General features: G+C 38.5%; 2 protein-coding genes and 2 pseudogenes across 8 annotated transcripts; 3 read left to right on the forward strand and 1 right to left on the reverse strand.

Moving 5' to 3' along the window:
• The first annotated feature begins 4,712 nt into the window (after positions 1-4,712).
• Positions 4,713-9,744, forward strand: LOC147565382 (uncharacterized). 4 transcript variants are annotated; one of them, XM_086651863.1, is made up of 12 exons: positions 4,713-4,933; positions 5,358-5,567; positions 5,992-6,173; positions 6,302-6,970; positions 7,069-7,152; positions 7,452-7,529; positions 7,845-8,199; positions 8,293-8,492; positions 8,587-8,663; positions 8,841-8,942; positions 9,033-9,219; positions 9,303-9,744. In XM_086651863.1, the coding sequence occupies exons 2-12, from the start codon at positions 5,393-5,395 to the stop codon at positions 9,390-9,392; spliced, it is 2,199 nt and encodes a 732-aa protein (XP_086507989.1). In that variant the 5' UTR covers positions 4,713-4,933; positions 5,358-5,392; the 3' UTR covers positions 9,393-9,744. The 4 variants fall into 4 exon arrangements, with proteins under 4 accessions (XP_086507989.1, XP_086507991.1, XP_086507990.1 ...); XM_086651865.1 differs by having other exon boundaries at positions 4,737-4,933; positions 5,365-5,567; XM_086651864.1 differs by having other exon boundaries at positions 4,737-4,933; positions 5,369-5,567.
• On the reverse strand, positions 9,711-12,482 carry LOC147565383 (exocyst complex component EXO70B1 pseudogene; annotated as a pseudogene). The gene has a single exon (XR_015230191.1). The product of XR_015230191.1 is annotated as an exocyst complex component EXO70B1 pseudogene (transcript).
• A 1,136-nt stretch (positions 12,483-13,618) lies between these two features.
• Positions 13,619-19,113, forward strand: LOC147565384 (uncharacterized). 2 transcript variants are annotated; one of them, XM_086651866.1, is made up of 4 exons: positions 13,619-15,569; positions 16,224-16,407; positions 16,814-17,799; positions 17,900-19,113. In XM_086651866.1, the coding sequence occupies exons 3-4, from the start codon at positions 17,777-17,779 to the stop codon at positions 18,945-18,947; spliced, it is 1,071 nt and encodes a 356-aa protein (XP_086507992.1). In that variant the 5' UTR covers positions 13,619-15,569; positions 16,224-16,407; positions 16,814-17,776; the 3' UTR covers positions 18,948-19,113. The 2 variants fall into 2 exon arrangements, with proteins under 2 accessions (XP_086507992.1, XP_086507993.1); XM_086651867.1 differs by lacking the exon at positions 16,814-17,799 and having other exon boundaries at positions 14,735-15,569; positions 16,212-16,407.
• LOC147565385 (PRA1 family protein B4 pseudogene) lies at positions 13,801-14,694 on the forward strand (annotated as a pseudogene). The gene has a single exon (XR_015230192.1). The product of XR_015230192.1 is annotated as a PRA1 family protein B4 pseudogene (transcript).
• Positions 19,114-20,697: the final 1,584 nt, after the last annotated feature.

Consider the following 20,697-nt stretch of genomic DNA (forward strand, 5'->3'; position numbering starts at 1 on the left):
GTATTAAGATATAAAAAAGGGAAATCTTGTGTATGAATATCTCTTATAAGATTGTGCAAACTAACTTCTGCATTGCTATTGATATTATTTATGACATTCTAGGGTCTCACCACATGTAACTAGTAAAGGGAGTCTAATCTCGTATAATAGACAGACATCTCATTTCCACTTATGCAAGATCATTTACAACCTTTCAACAAAAAAAAAAAAAAAAAAAAAAAAAAAAAAAAGATCATTTACAACATATCTTTCTAAACACGTCTTTCTAAGACCATATAATAGGACATACTTTCATGTTGACAACAGAGTTTTAAACTATCTTGATTTATATTGATATTATATTATATGCTTGATCACTTCCATGGATATGGTGTCCAATATGACATTTTGTGATGTGAAATTGATTTAGAACTATCACATTATATAGGTTCTAGAGATTTTGAACTCTAAAGCCTAAATTAAAGTAAAGGTAAATTTGCTACAATTTAATCTGTCCACGTGGAACTTAGGTTGACCATTGAAGTTGTTAGTTAGTTAATTATAGTAGCCGGCTTGACAGCCTAAGGAATTGATCCAGCAAGATGTGGGCCTAAAGCGTCGTGAGTCCAATAATACTTAAAAACCCACAAATATGCTTCTAACGTTGTGGGAAAAACATCTAACATGACAGCTAAGGCCCACTGTTAACTTGCTGGCTGCTGGTTTTGCCACTATCATCTTGTATTTGTGGAAGAGAGAGGAGATGCAAATTGTGCTGGAATCGGTACTTAGCTCAAAAGGAGCTGGACCGGTTTTTCCTTAATTTGAGGTATCTATATTCATCGGAATCTCGATCAAGACATCTAGTTGGATTCGTCTCGTCGAGCTCTTGAATTTAGACTCAAATTTTGTCCAAATCCGGTTCCGTATGAGTGAGTTATTACAAAATTCGTTTGGCTTGGGTACCATTAACTCAAAACCAGGATTTTGAGTTTTTTTTTTGTTAAGATCCGGGATTTTGAGTTAGTACCACATTTATGAAGGAGGAAACATTTTTATTTCCTTATATAGAATCTTCCATATATTTATGGTATGTTCTTTAAAATAGAAAGGTGACTCACGTGGTTTGCACCACGCAAACCACGCAAGCGCACGTGCGGCGTGGGCGAATGAGCGTTTAGGGCGCATTAGAGGCGCCGACACGCACTTTGCACTTCGCATCGTCGCGAGGAGCGATTGGAGCCTTGGATTTTACGATCATAGATGTGATCTGACGGTCAGGATATTTGACGCTCTTAAGATAGATCCGTTGATGATCTAACGGTGGGCGTTCAAGGCGCGAGATCTTCATAACTCCGTTGAGATCTGACGGTCAAGATGTCACCCGAAAACCAATAGACAAATATGACTGTTGGGAAGCATCCATTCGTCTATAGGCACCTGTCTGAAGTGTCACCAATACTCCTATAAATACCAAACAGAACCCAGCAAACAAAATACAAAAGTTTTAGCATTCAAAGTTACAAGAGCATTTAGAGTTTAAGAAGTCAATTCATCTGTCGTTCTTACTGCTTGTTCTAAGTTCGCACACTTTCAGAAAAACGAAGTACTCTTAGTCGTCACACTGAAAGGTACAACCGTTGTATCCTGGGAGACAAACACCTTACTGGTTTTAGTACTAATACCAGGGTGTTCACTGTCTTAAGGAAAGAGACAACTCGACTCGGCTTTCTCTCTCTAACTTTTTAATTTATCATTGTTTTAAATTATATTAGTTTTTTTTCCTGTTTAATCTGTTAGAATACAGTAATAATTTTAGAATTAAAGTTATCTATGAATTTATTTCAGAAAGACACTCTAAAGTGTATCCCTGTTTTTATTAAAACAGGAAGACCAGATTCTTGGTTTTTCATAATATCAGTAAAACAACAAATGGTCCGTTCGTTGTTCGTCGATGATCTTCATCAGACGATTGTGGTAGCCCGTGTGTGCATATGAAACTTGATTTGGTAATAGTCAATTGGCCAAGTGAAAGGCGATGAGTTAGTGAATAACATAACTCATTTCTGTTTAAGATTTATTATGTCTGTATTTCCATGGTTAGGTCGCCCATCAGTCCTGACGGACTAAGACATGGTGTTTTCACATCATTTTCGATCCACAACTACATTTTATTGACGAACTTTGGCCACTCCATCAACTCAATGTTTGTGTGTTTATTCTTTAAGTTCTCTATCTGATCATTTTGATTATTGTGAGAAACTATCACTTAAAATTTAAAATCGAAGAGTTTGGTGAACGTTTTTTTCTAAAAAATGGTACAAGGGAGTGTTCCCCTATTCTATAAGATAAAACAAATGTTTAGTACCACAGTTGTACCATACATTAATTCTATTTTTAATACTTTTAATGGTAAAAAGACAATTTTATAATAAAGAATTGTAATGGTTCGCCACCATTTGATTCAATCACCGGTTCACCACCATTTGAGGGGTAGAAATAAGTAGACCTTGAAACCCTTACAATATGTCCTTAATGGGTTCTATATGGTATTTATAAAACTTATTCAATTCATGATGTATCCATTTAAAGATTTTTGAATCCAATAATTTTCTTTTTTTTGTAATGATGGTCAGATAGAATCTCATAATTGTTGTCAAGTGAGTGAATGCGCCAATAAAAAGACTTCATAAACATAGTCCTTTTACTTTAGGGTTAATTCCGTTTTGGCCCCCGATTTGTGACCAACTGGCCGTTTTAGCCCCCAATTGTGTCCGGCAGTTCGTTTTGCCCCAATTTCCTGTTTGGCCCCAACATATTTTTGTAAACTTCTCCATTCTACCCTTATGGCAATTTTGTAAATTAAATGTATTTTCTTTCTCTTTGTCCACCTCACTAAGCAATTGCCACGTCATATTCGTCCACATAAGGTCGCCGGAAAATGTCGCAGGCGACATCATTTCCGGCGACCACCATTTTTTTTTTTTTTTTTTTTTTAACTTCTTCTTCTCCAACCATCTCCTTCTTCTTCTCCAACCATCTCCTTCCTTCTTCTTCTTCTCTCTCTCCTTCCTCTTCTCTCTCTCTCTCTCTCCTTCTTCTTCTCTCTCTCTTCCCCTCTTCTCTCTCTCTCTCCCCCTCTTCTCTCTCTGTTAGGTTTGCGGCGAAGGGAAAACCTTCGCCGGAAACCTAACAGAGAGGGAAGAGGGGGAGAGAGAGAGAAGAGGGGAAGAGAGAGAGAAGAAGAAGGAGAGAGAGAAGAAGAAGGAGAGAGAGAGAGAGAAGAGGAAGGAGAGAGAGAAAAAGAAGGAAGGAGATGGTTGGAGAAGAAGAAGGAGATGGTTGGTAAAGAAGAAGTTAAAAAAAAAAAAAAAAAATGGTGGTCGCCGGAAATGATGTCGCCGGCGACATTTTCCGGCGACCTTATGTGGACGAATATGACGTGGCAATTGCTTAGTGAGGTGGACAAAGAGAAATAAAATACATTTAATTTACAAAATTGCCATAAGGGTAGAATGGAGAAGCTTACAAAAATATGTTGGGGCCAAACAGGAAATTGAGGCCAAAACGAACTGCCGGACACAATTAGGGGCCAAAACGGCCAGTTGGTCACAAATCGGGGGCCAAAACAGAATTAACCCTTTACTTTATTCAAAATTCAAGATGCTGCAAATATTTACTTATCAACGACATGTCAGTATGCAAAAGGATACTACGCGTCTAGTTCACTAAAATATGTAGTTGATGGTTTTTTTAACAATCATTTGTATGAAGGAGGGAAAGAACCAAGTACATATGTCTCATTCTTCATGCTAAAACTTAACATCTCCAATTTCCCCATTTATCGGAAGAAGACTCATCCACATTGAAGTATAGAGAACTATGTGTTAGATCTAATTTTATTGTATGATAACATTAATAAAGGTTAATTTCTTCAGTTTCAATTGAAATCATCTAAAGTTACATGTGTTTTTTTTTTTTGAGAAATCGACTACAATCTATGCTAATCGTTACAAGACATCGATGCATCGTGAAAATGTGATAAACACGATAATCGCCTAAGATAAATCAATAATGGAAGAAGTCTAAAGCCCAACAACATGAAAGAGTCATGGAGGTCGAATCTGGGACCTCCAGGATTTTGTAGTTTTTGTCAACACTTTCAGCCACTTGGGCAACCAGGTGTTGACTAAATTTATGCGTTGATCTTCTCATTATCTAAATTTCTTTTAGTTTGTTATATTGAATTGAAATCATCAGATAGACTCGATATATATAAATTGATTATTTTAGTTGAGCCAAATATTGGTCACCTTTTATCACTAAAAAACCAACGTAGACTTAAAAAACACGCGCCAACCACATGAGAATTAAATTCTCTATACACATGTCGGAAGAATGAATCCCAGTCATACTCTACCATCAAAGCCTCACCTAAAAGACCTCGACCTTTAAGCTCTGATCGGAGTGTCTTACAGATAGCCCCACTCCTCGCACCGAATTTTCATCGGAGTTGTCAAAAAATCATTAGTGTAATAAACCGAAATATCCAGTTTTCGATGTCATCATTTTCAAATCTGTGAAAAATTCTGGTATCAGTTCTAAACAGACTCTCACCAACATTTGGGGAGTTTTAAAGGCACATCTCTTTAGTGTTAAAGGCGCCCCATTCCCTCACAAACTGATCCCTTCGCAGTTTGCCTTTAGGGAGGCGCCTTACACTTGGACGGGCGCTTCTAAAACTCTTCAACACTTTTGCAACGTATTGTAGTGATGGTCCAGGCCCTCCAGGGTGGGGTTTCGTGGTGTTTTTCTGCCTTTACACTCTTGAATGAAAAGGTTAAAAAGTACAAACACCTTGGCGCTTCTTTTCCCCAATCGAGAGTTTATTTGGCGCTCTTCATTCGTTCTTGTTCACTGTTTGTAATTTCAGAACTTCATTTTGCAGGACAAGGTATGAACCCTAATCCCTATCTCGTCTTTCTCTCTCTAAACATTTCCAATCGTCATTCACGTCTCTTTTAGTTCTTCTACATTTATCCAAGAACGACTCAAATGTTTTATGTTTTGTTTGATTCAACTTTCTCTTTTAATTTCTCTTTCATCAGCAAAAAAAGTATGATCTCTAGTTTTATTTCTTCGTATTTTGGGTTTAAGTTCCGTCTCTAACTTCAACATTGGAATAGGTTTTACTCTTGATCTTTTCTGAACGGTTATCAGCTGTTACTTGATAATCAGACTGTCATTTAGGGTTTATAGGGTTTGATCATATTGTGTTTATATGCTTCTGAGTTGTTTGATGAGTTTGAAATTTGAAAGTTATTAAGTTTTAGATTTGGTTATGATTATTGTGAAATTCAACTTTGATCACTTATCAGAAAATAGTTAGGGTTTGTGTTGCTTTTTCAGGGTAATGGGAGGTGGGAAGAAACTACAGAGATTCACATTGGGAGGGAAAATGGAATCTACTTCAAGCAAGGTTAACAACGGTGTAACAGCCAGAAACTTGAGGAAAAATGATCTTGGTGGAGTTATATTTGGTTGTACTCGTTATACAATGGCAGAATGTCTCTCGGGCCAGATCTTTGGTTAGTAATTCTTATCGAATCTCTCTTGTGCTACTCAATTTGCATGAACATATAACAATGTTGTTCAATAACATCGTTCTTTTTTGCATATCTACTTGTTGATAGTTTAATTGGAACTTAGTTGTGGTGTGGTGTGTATGTGTGTGTGTGGGGCGCGGGGAGAGAAAAAATCACTACCAACATATAATTTTGGTTTATATTTCGACTTTTCTTTGTCTCTGCTTTCCTTTTCCCTATGTCCCTTTACCTCTTTTGGTGATTTCTTAGGGCTCGTTAAATATATTACACTTTTCCTCTAACAAGATTGGACCTTAATTAAGTTAAGAAAATTTGTTTGTTTGACACAAAAACTTGATTGCTAAAGAAAAGAAAAATAAGTAGTGCACTAGATTTTGTTATTTTACGTAACAATATGTTTTGACAGGTTTACCTGGCACTCACTTCTCATACATAAAGAACATCGAACCAGGGTTGCCTCTCTTCTTGTTCAATTATAGTGATCGGAAGCTCCACGGTATCTTTCAAGCGGCAAGTCTTGGACAGATGAATATCAACCCCTATGGTTGGAGTTCAGATGGCAGCCGGAGAACTCAATTTCCTGCACAGGTACTTGCTAGGTGCCTTTTCAACAAGGAGAAGAAGTATTTAGGTTGTTGGTGTATTTCTGATTTTTTTTTTTTTTAATCTGTAGTGAGAAAGCACTGAACTTCTTATTTCATGATTTCCATGCCTAGGTTCGCATACATATCCGGATGCAATGCATACCACTTTCTGAAGAGCAGTTCAAACCAGTAATCAAAGACAACTATTACAGTGAAGTCCACTTCCTGTTTGAGCTTGATCATGCTCAGACAGGGGCCTTGACTTCGTTGTTTGAATCTTCTCCAGTGCAGAAATCTATTAAGTTAGAAACTCCTTCTAAGCCTGTTTTTAAGTATATCAGAAAGATTGAGAAGGAAAATTCACCCCCATTACTTACGAAAGACAGTTTAGTTCAGTCGGATAATCTCGACTCAAGTTCCCAAAACAAGCCGGACATCCCTGCCGTCGTAACCCTTGAACCTGTTGAAATAAGTGAAGATGAAGATTCAAGGCCTTCTGTGTCAGAGTTTGATGCTGATGGTTCCCATCAAACACGTTGTCTAGCTGGTGCTCCATACTTGGATGATCGGAAAAAACAGAATGCGCAACCTAAAGAGGAGATGGAAAGCGAAGTGGAACTTGTCTGTAGCAAGTTGGAACAACTGGTATTATATAATGGATGTGCAAAACCTAGTTCAGAAGCAGAGGAGTGTATCACGCCTTTGGAGTATGAATGTGAACAAGACGGACCAATGTCCTATGACGAAAAGGATGAAGGGCTCTCAGTTAACTTATCTGATTCCCAGCCTTCAATAGATCAGGTGCTTTAGATGTAAATGTTTCTTAAACAGTTCCTTTTTCATCAATGCCATACAGCGTACTTCCTTTGTGTGTTCATGTTTGCCATGTTTTTATGTAGTTGAGGCAAGAAAACGATAAACTTAAGGATTCTATCCTGGAAAAAGATCAACAGATTGCTGCATTGAAGGAGGAAGTAGATCTGGTAATTGTCTTCACATTCTCCAAACTCGGTATCTGTTACTTATATATAATCAAGATGGTTTCAGACTTTCAGTACCCGATCTTTTCATCTCTTTTTCTATCCCTTTAAGTGGTTGTCATTCCTCCTTAAGGAAGGTTTCCTGGTTTGGCTTTTGTACGATCATTCCTTTCATGGCACTCCCAAATTAATTTTGATTTGAAGCTACAGCTTCAGAACTTGCTCTGTACATTTAGGAATGCTATGCAGCTTCTGGCTTTCATGTATGTTTCACTGTTCATGTTTGCTGTGTCTTTGTGTAGTTGAGGAAAGAGAATGGTCAACCTAAGGTTTCTTCCATGGAAAAAGATCATCAGATTGCTACATTGAAGGAGGAACTGGTAATTGTCTTCACACTAAACACTCCCCTGAACGTGGTATCTGTTAGACTGTTTACTTCTGCATATTCGAGATGGGTTCGATTACAAAATGGTCTTATATATCTTTTTGAAGTTTCGCATTTAAGTGGTTGCCATTAGAATATTGTTGTCATAGCACTCCCGAAAGAAATTTATTTTGAACCTATGCTTCAGAAGTGGTATTTGTATTAGGATAGCGCGTTCTCTAACTATATTAGTCACGGGCCTTGCGGTTTTCATGTATGTTTCTTCCTCTTCATCTTTGGTTCATCAAAGATACCAAAATTTTGGTTTCAGGTCAAGTCGGATATCCAAGTAAAACAATTAGAACTTCGTGTCAAGGAGTTGGAATCTCAGTTGGTTACATCCACAACAGGTGCAGACGAACTTCTTAATCAGTCAACTGGTACCAGTGAAACACTGGAAGAGTGGTTGGATGGAGCAAGTTTGGGTAACAACGGGCTGATATTCTTCGTTGGAGGATATGATGACAATTCATGGTTATCAGCTATGGATTGCTACTCGTTTTCCAGAGACTCCATGAAATCTCTAAAACCGATGAGCTCAAGTCGTTCATATGCCACCGCAGCAACATTAAATGGTGAAATTTACGTATTTGGAGGCCGCGATGGTAATCTGTGGTATGACACAGGTATAACTCAATACTGTCTCTATACTCACGTTCTCTTTATATTTCTTACTGATATTGTGATGCATTATGTATTGGAAATTCAATCACGTGAAGTTGAATCCTACAATCCACTGTTAAATGAGTGGACCCCGCGTCCTTCATTATTTCAGAAAAAAGGATTCGTAGCAGGAGTTACTCTCGACAACAAGATATTTGCAATTGGAGGTGGAAATGGAGTCGAGTGTTTTTCAAACGTAGAAATGTTTGATCCGGTTGTAGGAAGGTGGATTCCTACTCAATCCATGAGAGAGAAGGTAATTTTCATATTCACTTTTGTATACTATCAATCTGTCATCTATATATACATTTGTAGCTGAATTTATTAGAGATTCTTTTGTGTTCTTCCAGAGACACGCTTGTGCTGCAGCAGAGCTAAATGGTGCGGTCTATGCTGTTGGTGGTTTTGATGGAAACAACTACTTGAAGTGAGTACCATATTCATCGTTTTCCTTGGTATTACCATTATGTTTGATATTTGGTTCTTCTCAACCTGCTTTCGAGTAGTCATTCTTTGTGCCCATTAAATCCGCTATCTTGAATCATTGCTTATTGCACATTGATGTCACTTTCTTTGACCGACCTTTACATTAATATCATTCCAGGTCAGCTGAACGGTTTGATCCGAGAGAACTTTCTTGGTCCCGGCTCCCAAGTATGACCATCAGCCGAGGGTGTCACTCCTTGGTGGTTCTGAATGAGAAATTGTAAGTAATTAATTCCTTTAATTCCTTTGTCAAAGGAGGTATATGCCCCAATTTTGAATATCACGTAATATAGGCAAATTCCCTCTGCAGATATGCCTTAGGTGGCTATGATGGAGCTAAAATGGTTCCAAGTGTTGAAGTATTTGATCCGAGGACTGGCTCGTGGACTGTAGATCAGGAAATGAACGAGTCAAGAGGATATTCTACGGCGGCAGTTATCGGAGAGTCGATCTATTTAATATCAGGGTTGAAAGAAGGCAATACATTGAGCGATACGGTATTTGATCTACACGCATATTCTTTTTAGTGGGTTTCCTTATCATTATTCAGTTCTTATTTCAGCTCATTTATGAATGTCAGGTGGAATATTACAAGGAAGGCAGTGGCTGGTCGATCGCCAATGTGAAGGGTGTCGGGAAAAGATCTTTTTCCGCTGGTGTTGTTTTGTAGAAATTATCATACGAGCATGAAGGAAAGAATATTGGATCGAACTTTACTGAAAAGAAGATAGTATTCTCAGCTGCAGGATCTATCATTTTGTTAGCTCAGGTGCATAACCGAAAACAGAAAATAAAGAACTAGAAATTTTTGTGTACAGATGGTGAGATAATTGTGTAATCGAAACTAAAAAATGCTATTTGACCCAAGAAATGGGTCCGACCACAGCCGAAGTCTGATGTGGCCTGCTTCCATGGGGGGGGGGGGGGGGGGGGGGACATTAGCATCTGACCTGTGGTCGGCCCCCATTTTTCGGGCCAAATAGCATTATTCATAGAATTTTGAACAACTTCATTGATACAAAGGCATCCAATCTCTATACACATTTACAAGACAATATTCACTAAATTAAATTTCACTACAAACACTACCACCACCACTATCTTCTCATCCCCGACCATCAACACTGTTTCGCTGAAACAGCTCGTTGATCCGAGCCTCAATATCCTCGATAGTGTACTTGACATACTTGTCTGTGTGCTTTCCTAACTCCAGAACATTCTTGAATCTTCCCAAGAAGTTCCGGTAGGCCGGTGACAAATTACTAGCTACTGAAATTCTCAGTTCCATTCTAAGCTGCTCATCTACAACAACCCAACTTGATTGATTTTGGCATATTTCATCGAAGTACTGAGTAAAAACCTTCAGCTTCTCCTGCAGATTCTTGGCAGCAATATCTGGAGCTAACGACCTATTTTCGAGCTTTAACACAGCAAGAACCTTACTCCATGAACATCTCTGGTAATTCACATGACATTGTCTAACTTTCGCAGTTTGTTGTCGAATCCAATCGTCACCGAGAAGAGAAGCTAATTCACTCTCTTTTACTTTCTGAACAATATACTTTCCGTTGTTCATCAAGAAAATAGAGCTCAAAGCAGCATCTTTATAAATCTTTGATTTCGCCTCCAAGTTGCTCTGTAAAAGCTCCATGATCCATGTTATTTGAACAGACAATGGCGTAGAAGATGATAAAGATGAAGATCGATCAATATCATCTGGGTTGCGGAATTCTGTTCCGCTGTCTTCGAATACTTGTTCCAGAGTCTGCTTTGAACCACAAGCTGCCCAGAGATAGTTAACGACATAACGAGTGATCGGATGAAGACCACCACCAGGAACCTCTACCTTCGCAGAATCTTGGCGAATTAGGTTCTCTAGCTCAATGAAAATAGCCCTAATAGCTTCACCTACTCTTTTCCAGATTGTTGCTGCTTCATCCCAAAGGACAGCGCAGTGCTTATTAGAGAAGTTAGATTCGAATTCGGGCATCAGGTTTCTTAGGGTTTCGAAAACGTCAAGAACTTTAAACAAACACTCTGGCGAAAGGCTTCCAACCACAACTGTATAAGCGAAATTCAGTAGTTGAATTGTCAATCCCCTACAGACCTCCATGAATGAAAGTTCAGATGCTGAAGTTAGACCAAAGAAGATTCGATCACAGTTTCTTCGTTCGCTAGGGAAGAGGATTCGAAGAGCGACGTTAACCCCTTTGATCCACCTCTCAATCTCTTCTTCAACCTCTGACCACTCCATTTTCTGAACTTCTTCTACGGTCAATCTCTGTACCCCTAATCTAGTTATACTTTCCTCTAAGAATTCTCTTCTGCAACTACTATATACATAAACACACTCCTTTTCAAAACCAGCACCAACCATTCTCTTTGCTATTTCGTGTAAATCGGATATAATCCTAGACGGAAATGCATCTATAATGATATCGAAATTGGAGAGCGGATGAGCAACCGGAATCCGATCATCTTCGTTGTCATCTGAATCAAAATAAAAATTTACATCTGCCTCGTTTTTATCACTCCGTTCGGTCAACAATCTGAATTCATCTTCAAGCCGTAACATTGATTGTTGCAGAAGATCATCCGCTCGATCCAAAACCGCAGGGATATGATCCAAATTTTTTATAGTCGCCAACAAGTCGTCGATGGCATGAAGAAAAGCTGTGGATTGGGATGAATCGGACCAAATTGGATGATTGAGTGAAAGGTAGTGAGAGATTTCACGGTCGAGAGACTTGAAAGTAGTATCATCTTCATCTTCATCATCATCATGTTCGTTAATTTTATGTGAGATTTTAACGCGGGAGAATCGGTCGTCAAAAGTAGATAAAATTTGAAGGATTTCATTAGTCATGGAGTCAGAACGACCTACCGTTTTAGCTATTTGTCTAGCAACTGCAATTAACTTGTCTTCTTCATCATTTTCCGCCATTACTCATGTCTGCGCAGAACAAATTTTAAGACAAAAAAAGGGCGAGAGATAAAATTCCCAGAAAAGAACACCTCTGGAAGACGCGTTTTCTGAGAAGAAGCTTGAAAACGACACACGAGAACGAGGAGAGAGAGACCAGAATAGGAAGATTGGACTAGGTTCTTTCTAAGACCAGAATAGAAAGATTTCTTTCTCTATAAGATTTTGTCTGACTTACACCGTGATTTGACCAAGATAGTTCAGTTCGGTAGGTGACCCTAACATGAGAGATTAGAAAGAGATGAACCACTACTTGCCCTGCCCAGTACCCTCATGGCATTCGTGATAGAGGGAGAAAGACAAACTACAACCGCCGCCACCATCACTAAACGACAACAAAGAGGAGTAAAGGCAAATCGCCACTTGCCGCCACCACCACCACTGTTTCCAGACACGAGAGAGAGAGAGAGGTGTGTGATAATAAGAGACGTGTTTTTGTGTTGTATCTGTATCGTTTTATGTGTGAATGGCAAGTACAATGTGTTAGGAAAAACGAGCGCGTCGGCGCAGCAGAATTTAAGTTTTTCCCTCTTCTGTTAGTTATGAGAAAAATATGTAGAGGGAGAAAGACAAACTACAACGGCCCCCACCACTAATCCTAACTTACCCCATCACTACTACGACAAAGAGAGCAAACACAAACCACCACTTGTCGCCACCACCTTTGTCCTCACCACCACTGTTTCCATACATGAGAGTGTGTGATAATAAAGAAGTACTTTTGTGTTGTATCTATATTGTTTTGCGTGTGAATGGCAAGTACAATGCGCATAAAGTTCCCAAAAGAGTTGTACAATCTCCTATCAATCTCCTATTCAATTGTTTGTTATGTTATTTTCTTCCAAAAGTTCACACTTTTTTTGTTTCAAAAATTCATAATTATACTATATGAGTATAATAGACAATCATACGTGTATTAGTTTGATTACATTATGAATACAATATGTTTAAAATGACAACAGAAATGATGAATTTCCACCGTCACCCAGTATAGGGGTGGGATTTTGTCTGGAAATCTGGAACCCGCCCACGACCGTCCGAGTCTGAAGGGCCTGTGACCGTCCGATGCTCGAATTGGCATGTACCCGCCGGACCAAAAGAGCATAAGCGGGCGAACGGGCATAGATCCTTATCCGGTGATCCGACGGAGTCCACCCGCTTATATAGTCAGCCCGACCAAACCCATCTGTTGTCCTACCCGTGAAACCCGCCCTCATATATGATTGATTTTAAGCCTTTAGATGTGTAGGGTTAGCTACAACTGTTAGATTTTAAGAGTAACAAATATAGCCCTAAAAATCACTGTTCTTAATTTTGTCTTCGCCTCCCTACTTCTCTAGTCTCTCTCTCCTCCAAAATCTGAATATCTCATCAGTAACCTTAGAATCCACAATACACCGATCGTAATCCATACAAGAAAAATAGAACCGATCGTGATCCATGAGAAATCTCAATGACTATTTTTTAATTTTGTATTTATTTACTTTTTAGAATTGTAAAGCGGGAGTTTAGAAAGTTGTATTTAGCTACTAAACAGTTTTAGTTTCGAATAAAAATTTCTTTATTTGTTCATTAGTGAGTGGTGCCTGACCGACCGATACTAGATTTGCCCGTCTATCGAAACGGTCACGGACGGGTATTTTGTCGGAGAAAAATCTGAAATGTCTGCCCCTTTTGTCCGGATGTCCGAGTGGACAATCAGGACTTGTGCTCGTTCTGTCTGGACTGGTTGAGTTAGTGTTTGTTTCCCGCCTGTCCGAATCCATTCGCACCCCTGACCCAATATCACTCATGTGAGATATGATTTGTAGAAGACCATCATATACTAGTGGTGGAGTGTTACCCTAAATAATCCAATCAGGGCAGACATTCTCCATCTATTTATGAAGAAAACCGCCCAATAGCCGACCACTATTTATAACTCGCCAATCGACCACCATCTATTATTTTCTTCTCCCTGTCCATTCGTTTAATCCTCCGCTTCTAATCTCTCTCTCTCTATCTCTCTCTAGATCTTGCCTAAAAACTTCAGCAAATCCTCTTTCTAGAAAGTCACGTACACAATCTCTCTTGATTGATCTCCAAAAATCCATTAATGGCGTCATCTTCTCCTCTCCCGATCACAAACCCTCAAACCACCGGCCAATCTCAACCGCCGATCGCCACTCCTGCTTTCCGTGCATTCATCAATCATTTCTCTGATACTATTCGTAACGCCCTCTCTCAACGCCGTCCGTGGTCGGAGATCGTCGATCGGACTGCCTTCACTCGACCTACTTCTCTTTCTGATGCTGTTTCTCGCGCTCGCAAGAACTTTACCTACTTTCGTATCAATTACTTCACCGTTCTTGCTTCCGTTGTTGCTGTTTCTCTTCTCACTCATCCTTTCTCTCTCCTCGTTCTTCTTTGTGTTCTTGCTGCTTGGATCTTTCTTTACTTATTCCGATCATCGGATACGCCTCTTGTTCTCTTCGGCCGGACTTTCAGTGATAAAGAAACTCTCGGATTGCTCTCTTTATCTAGTATTGTCGTTATCTTTCTCACTAGCGTTGGATCTCTTCTTATCTCCGCTGTTATGATCGGATTGTTGATTGTTTTTGCTCACGGTGCCTTTAGAGATCCTGAAGATTTATTTCTCGATGAACAAGAATCAGCATCAGTCGGATTCCTCTCATTCCTCGGTGGAGTTGGTAATCCGGCTCCTCCTTCTGCACCTCCGACCGGTGGCTCACGCGTCTGATGATCTGATTTGGTTCATCAGGTTAGGTCGTTTTGTTGAGTTTGTTTCTTTCCAATTTAGGAAGGTAACATCAAAGTTTAATCAGATAACTTCCACACCCTCTATTAGGGTTTCTTTCTTAATTCAATTTTGCATGTTATTTTGGCTTAGATAGAAATCTATGTAACTTCTGATGGTTGATTTCTAGAAATCACTCTTCAAATTTATGCAAAATTTTGTGGACATATATATAAAGATTCCCTTTCTACATGTGTTTGTTGCCTTTAAATCCAAGATGATTTAATATGCTATCTTTATTGGGTTGATGTCTTAGTGTTTTCGAATTTTTGTTCTGTTTTGTGTATAATTGTGGGTTCAATTGAGCTTCTCCCCACCCTAACCTTGTTTGTCCTAACCCCTCTCTTCGATGAATTGTGTGAGGTTTTGGTTACTATTTGTTTATGCTTCTTCCTCGCCGGGATAATGGCTGAATACCCCGTGGCCTCCAATCGTAGTTCCCTTTTTGGAAAGAAATATAGAGGTGAATATGATTTAAATATCCAAAAAAAAATGCAAATGTGTTTTTTGCGTACTTGAGAATTTCTAAAAGCGATTAACAATTAATATATGTTAATTGGTGTAAGCTATGTAAAAACATATTTGCGTTTAGAAAAATAATTTTGACGCTCAGAAACTAAATATTAGGCGCGGTTATTGTTTCAATTCCGGGTAAAACCCGAAACGTGTTTGTACGAAAGCAAGGAAACGGTTCGCAGACCTCAGTCGCCCTGTAATAAGAAAAAATGAATAGTGGCAATGTATATTATGCGAGCCTGTGTTGATACAGGTGATTTCTGTCTAGTTCCATTTGGTGCATGTATAGTACAATATAGGGATTCTCAAACTTGTTAGAGAAAAAGGTTGATCATCTAAAGGAGGAAAAATTGGAAGAGTTACTCTTTCATCTCCCAGGATCCAAGCAATGTTTAGTGGGATTGTTCAGAACTTCAGATTCTAGAGGGCACAGATTACTCAGTGAGATGCTGTGGATATAACTAGGAGAAGGTGATGATACGACTTGCCTGGCTAACCAGGCATCTGCTGAGAGATGTATGTGTTGCTTCTTCATTCCCTTTGGTGTTCAGGTGATTCTTTTTTTTTTTACTCTCATGATAGTTTGTAGTGCTACATTTTGCTCCTTTTTTCTTCTTTTCTTAATTTTTATTTTCGCATTTAGTCACCTTGGATTGGTGATAACTGGGATGAGTTGGTTGATTTTTCTTCTGAACATTTCATTGGATGAATTGCACAAAATTATCTTTTTTGTTTCGATGGCATACCATGTTGTACTCGTCTTGTGGAGTTTTTAGTTAAAATTTTGGGATGGATGAGAAATTTATGGAGCTTAGGGCTGTGAAATACGCCCGAGTGCTCGATGTCTTGCTCGTCTACCAGGGGACAATGAGTCCCTGGTCTCTAAAATTTGAAGTAGAAAATCAGACATTAATTAAACCAGTAGGTCTTTCATCAAAGTCTGTTAGGCTTTCTAACAGAAAGTAGCTCTTATAATGTCGATTTTTTTCAAAAGAAGTTAAAGTTGGAAATAGACGCCCATTATTTGAGGTCTTTCACCAAAACACCTAACGGAGTTTCGTGAAGATCTAGTTATGAACACCGAGCCAGCTCCGCCATTCTGCTGATGATTTTAAGCTAACATATGCCTTTTCTGGCAATTACAGTGAGCTTTGCTCTAATTGTACATATGCGTTGTTGCCCTTTAATTTTAGGCAGTCATGCAGATTTAAAAACAGCAGCGGGTGATAAAGATTTTGTATGAGGTTGGAAGATCAAGTCAGTTGATGGGCTCACGGGCTGCTATTTACATGTCTAAAATCTGAATTGGAGCGTCAATGAGAAGTGATTGCAAAGCTTGAGTAACTGACATGAATAGTGGAGATGAATTCCACTAGGGTTTATGATCAGGTGAGATTTGGTTTTTTTAAGTTGATTTACTTTTGTTTACTTATCACAATTACAAGAGCTGTAGTTCTTTTTCTTTTCTTTTTTATCTTTTTGTGGAATTGGCATTTCTGAATCAATCAGTATGGATATCATCCGCACCAAAACTAAAATCAGAATCATATATTTAAGTTAGCTAATATGTAAAACAAGTATTGTTGTTACCAATTTAGGTTTATGATATATGGACTGGGTTGTGCTATCTGCATCGTCGACGTTTTCTATGTTTATATATGAAATTAAGGGCAATTTGGTTGATTAAGATATCCTATAACAACACAATTGTACTATATTTACGTTCCTTTTCTCTAATTTGTGGCTTCACTATATAAAAGAAATATAAAGACTAACAAACTACCATCTTGTACAGGAAGGCAGAATATGAAATGGCGTGATTAGTAGTGGGAGTAGCAAACTGGATTTAGTCGCCAGTAAGCAGTATCTATTAACCAACGGAAGGAATGATCCCAATAATCTAGGCTCCTTGTGCACCATTAGTTCCTCTGCATTGATTCGTGCAGAGGAACTAATGGTGGTGCTCCGATGATGGTAGTAGACATAAGTGGTGATAGTGAAGAATACGGGGGTCTGTGGGTTTTTGTAAGCTGGGGAGCTTCAAAATGTGGTTTTTTAGATACTTTTGGATGGAAAATTAGTTGCCGTCAACCCCTGCCTAAATATGTTATCAGCCATAATGCCGGTTGATACATAGACTCCCTGTTTTTTTTTTTTTTTTTGGATGAGATCAGAGACTCCCTGTTACACTCCTTCGAACACTCTTTCATATAAGAGGATTATTTTAATTATCTAGTAAGTATATCTGTAGTCTTAGTTACTAAGCAAGAGAGTGTGTAGAGGGAGGGGGGGAGTGCACGAGGAGCATGTACTATCATTTCTCAATTGAGAAACTACTCGAGGGTCAAAGATATTAAATGGTAGGGGTCAAACATTTGGATATGGTTAGATGGGTAAGCCCTACCATAAAACAAGGTTCAGTTAGGTTGGATTCTCGAGAATAGAAAAAGTAGAGAGAGAAAAAACAGTGGGACGCCGCGTGTAGTATTGGGTGGCCAGTGGCAAACCATGGCACGAGTAGCTCTCTTACCACGTCATCACTTATGTTATCCCACCTCCTCGAAATATCTCGAAACTTCACAAAACACATGGGTATAAATCTAACTCTCCCCCTTTATCCCCCTTTTCCATACTACCATAAACAGAAAGAAACCCAGCAACTAACTAGAAAGAAGAAATTGAATCCTAGTCTAGAGAGAGAAAATTCATCCTCATACCATATATATATATACTTGTAAAAGAATTCTGTTCACAGCGCATGTCTTCAGATTACCCAGAAAGGTATTTTCTCATTTCCTCCTTGAATTCATTTTGCTTTGTGGGTTGTTTATATTGATTTAATAGTTAGATTTTGTTCATTGAAACTTTTGTTTGAAACCAGGAAGAAAAGATCAAGGAGTAGAAGAAATGGGTCTAAATCTGTAGCCGAAACTTTGGCTAAGTGGAAAGAACTCAACAATAAACTTGAAATTTCTAATGATGGAGGTGTTAGTAAAAGAATTAGGAGAGTTCCAGCTAAAGGATCTAAGAAAGGTTGTATGAGAGGTAAAGGAGGACCTGAAAATTCTCGCTGTAATTTCAGAGGAGTTAGACAGAGAACTTGGGGGAAATGGGTAGCTGAAATTCGAGAACCAAATCGAGGTAATCGACTATGGTTAGGTACTTTTGCTACTTCTCATGAAGCTGCTTTAGCTTATGATGAAGCTGCTAAAGCTTTATATGGTCCTGGTGCTCGTCTCAATTTCAATAATAATGACAATCATTGTAGTGATTCATCTTCAAAAGATGATTCCTTTTCGACTACACTTGATTCTTCTGAATCCACCATGACTACTTCTACTACTAATACCCATTCTGATGAAGGAGATTGTAAAGTCAAGATTGATCCTGAACAGTTGATTGAAATTGAGAAGAAAGGTAAAGATTTGAGAATTGATGATGAAATACCTGAAGAAGAAGAAGTTCAATTGGGTACAGTTAAGGAGGAAGTCCTGGAGGAGGAAGAAAACAACCAGATGGATCCATCTGGGTTAGAATCAAAATTCGATAAGAATGAAGGTTTTCATGATTTGCAGATTGATGAATCTTTTAATGTCGAAGAGCTTCTTCGAGAAATCGACCATGATTGGATAGAGATGAATAACAACAATAACAATGATACTAAGGAGGAGAGTTCTAGAGCTTTAGATGAACAGTACCAATATGGTGGTGGTGGTGGTGGTGGTGGTGGAAGTACATCGTTTGATTTATCAGGTGAAATGCAGAACCCAGATGGGAGTTTGAATCATATGGAACAAGAACAATCTGGAGTTGATTATAGTTATGATGATTTGTTGAAGCAAGTTAGTCAAGAAGAGAATTACAGTTACTTGATGAATGATGATGAGAAAGGATTGCTTGATCTAGGGTTTCCTGATTTAGAAATGTAAAACAAGTCTTCTTTACGTTTTAAGAAAGAAGAAGACACTTCTAGTTTTTTAATGTTTTCTTTTCTTTTCTAGGAGTTGTTTTCTCTTTTTATTTTCTAGTTCGAGTACTTAGTATTCATTTTTGTACATAAAGAATGTTTTGTCAATAGTCATTTCTGTTTTTCTATTTATTGGCTGGTGGCATCTGGTATTCACAAAGCTGATGAGGATGGTTACAGAGTAATAGAGCTAAAAAAGAATCCATCTTTTTCTCTAGATAATACAAATTGGTATTTATTGATCAAGGTACTCCAAACTACAGATGGAGATTGGGGGTCGGGGAGGGATAAATGGTCGAGAGGTGAGGTGCTGTAAATCAGGGGTGTGAGGGATGGGGTACCAGGTAGTGCAAATCATCAGGGGTATGTCGGATGGGGTACGATAGGTGCGGGCACACCGCCCTCCTAAATGTACTATCAATGCCCTCCTCAACTATCAATTAGGACATTTTAAACGACCTACAAGATAAATCAATTAGGACATTTTAAACAACTTACAAGATAAACGCGAGGTCACAAATTCAATACTCTCCTTCGTCTCTTTTTTGTTTATTTTCTCAATTTAATGTTATCTCGAACTATTAGTAGTAACAACAACAACAATTATTATAAACAATCAATTAGATTCAGATTAGTTTTGTTTGGTTCTTTAGATTAGTTTGTATTGTGAAAGACCAATTGTGAAGTGATTATTTATTGTTCCATTTTTTTCATGGAGTAACTTTTCTTCCATGCTTGTGATTGTTGCTTAAATAAAAAATTTGGAGCAAAAATTACACAACTTAGATTGATCAGAGAAACGAAACAATTTCCAATTTAGTCCAATTTGATTTTTGTTAAACGCATTACATTTGAAATAGAACGTTACGCTTTAATGTTATCGGGAAATGGCCCAAATCACTCCAGGCTCTCCAATACTCAACCACGCCACTAGTGATTATTGGAGGTTGTGGTAGTTACAGAGGGTGCAAGATTGGAAAAATATTCTCTTCATAGTTTGCTTAGGAAGGAGGAATGGTGCTGGGATGAGAAGACCTAAACAAAAGTTCTACTCAAACTTTTCCCTAAAATGCTGGTTTTAATTGATTTTGAGATCAAAATAGGAGTTACTGGCTAAGTGATAGTTCTAAAACAAAAAAATTAGTCTTTCTGTTGTAAAGCAATCCCACATTGGTGGTGAGATGGAGTGTGGTGCTCCTTTTGAGAGGTTAAGCACCCTTCCCTAGCGAGGCCTTTTAAAACCGCGAGGCTAAGGTAAGCCAAAACGGACAGTATCATTAGCAGCCCAAAAAGCTGGTCCGCACCCTCCTATAACAGAAGGCTGGTCCACACCATCCTATAACACGTTATCAACACGATTTGCTCTACTGTGATGTGGTCTTGGGAGGGTGTGTTGTAAAGCAATCCCACATTGGTGGTGAGATGGAGTATGGTGCTCCTCAGAAGAGGTTAAACACCCTTCTCTAGTGAGGCCTTTTAAAATCGTGAGGCTCAGGTGTGTCAAAGCGGACAATATCACTAGCAGCCTAGAAAATTGGTCCGCACCATCTTATAACATTTTCATGGTTTTTTTAGTTTTAAAACAAAACTAAGAGCACCTCCAGTGCTAACACTCAAGAAAATTTCTAAAGATTGTCTTTTTCTTGCTTGCCAATGAAGAGATACTCTACTAGAAAAGTTTCTCCTATCCAAAATTCAAACTCTATAGTATA

Source organism: Eschscholzia californica, unplaced genomic scaffold (assembly GCF_041429995.1).
Source record: "Eschscholzia californica isolate CP2 unplaced genomic scaffold, dmEscCali1.0.p SCAF_1, whole genome shotgun sequence".
NCBI lineage: Eukaryota > Viridiplantae > Streptophyta > Magnoliopsida > Ranunculales > Papaveraceae > Eschscholzia > Eschscholzia californica.

Excerpts from the sequence above, each read along its gene's own strand:
- LOC147565384 (XM_086651866.1), top strand. The coding sequence starts at position 17,777 with ATGTCTTCAGATTACCCAGAAAG. Across the intron at positions 17,800-17,899 it reads TCTTCAGATTACCCAGAAAG|GAAGAAAAGATCAAGGAGTA; the intron begins GTATTTTCTCAT and ends GTTTGAAACCAG.
- LOC147565382 (XM_086651863.1), top strand. The coding sequence starts at position 5,393 with ATGGGAGGTGGGAAGAAACTACAGAGATTCACATTGGGAGGGAAAATG. Across the intron at positions 6,971-7,068 it reads CCCAGCCTTCAATAGATCAG|TTGAGGCAAGAAAACGATAA; the intron begins GTGCTTTAGATG and ends GTTTTTATGTAG. Across the intron at positions 8,664-8,840 it reads GATGGAAACAACTACTTGAA|GTCAGCTGAACGGTTTGATC; the intron begins GTGAGTACCATA and ends ATATCATTCCAG.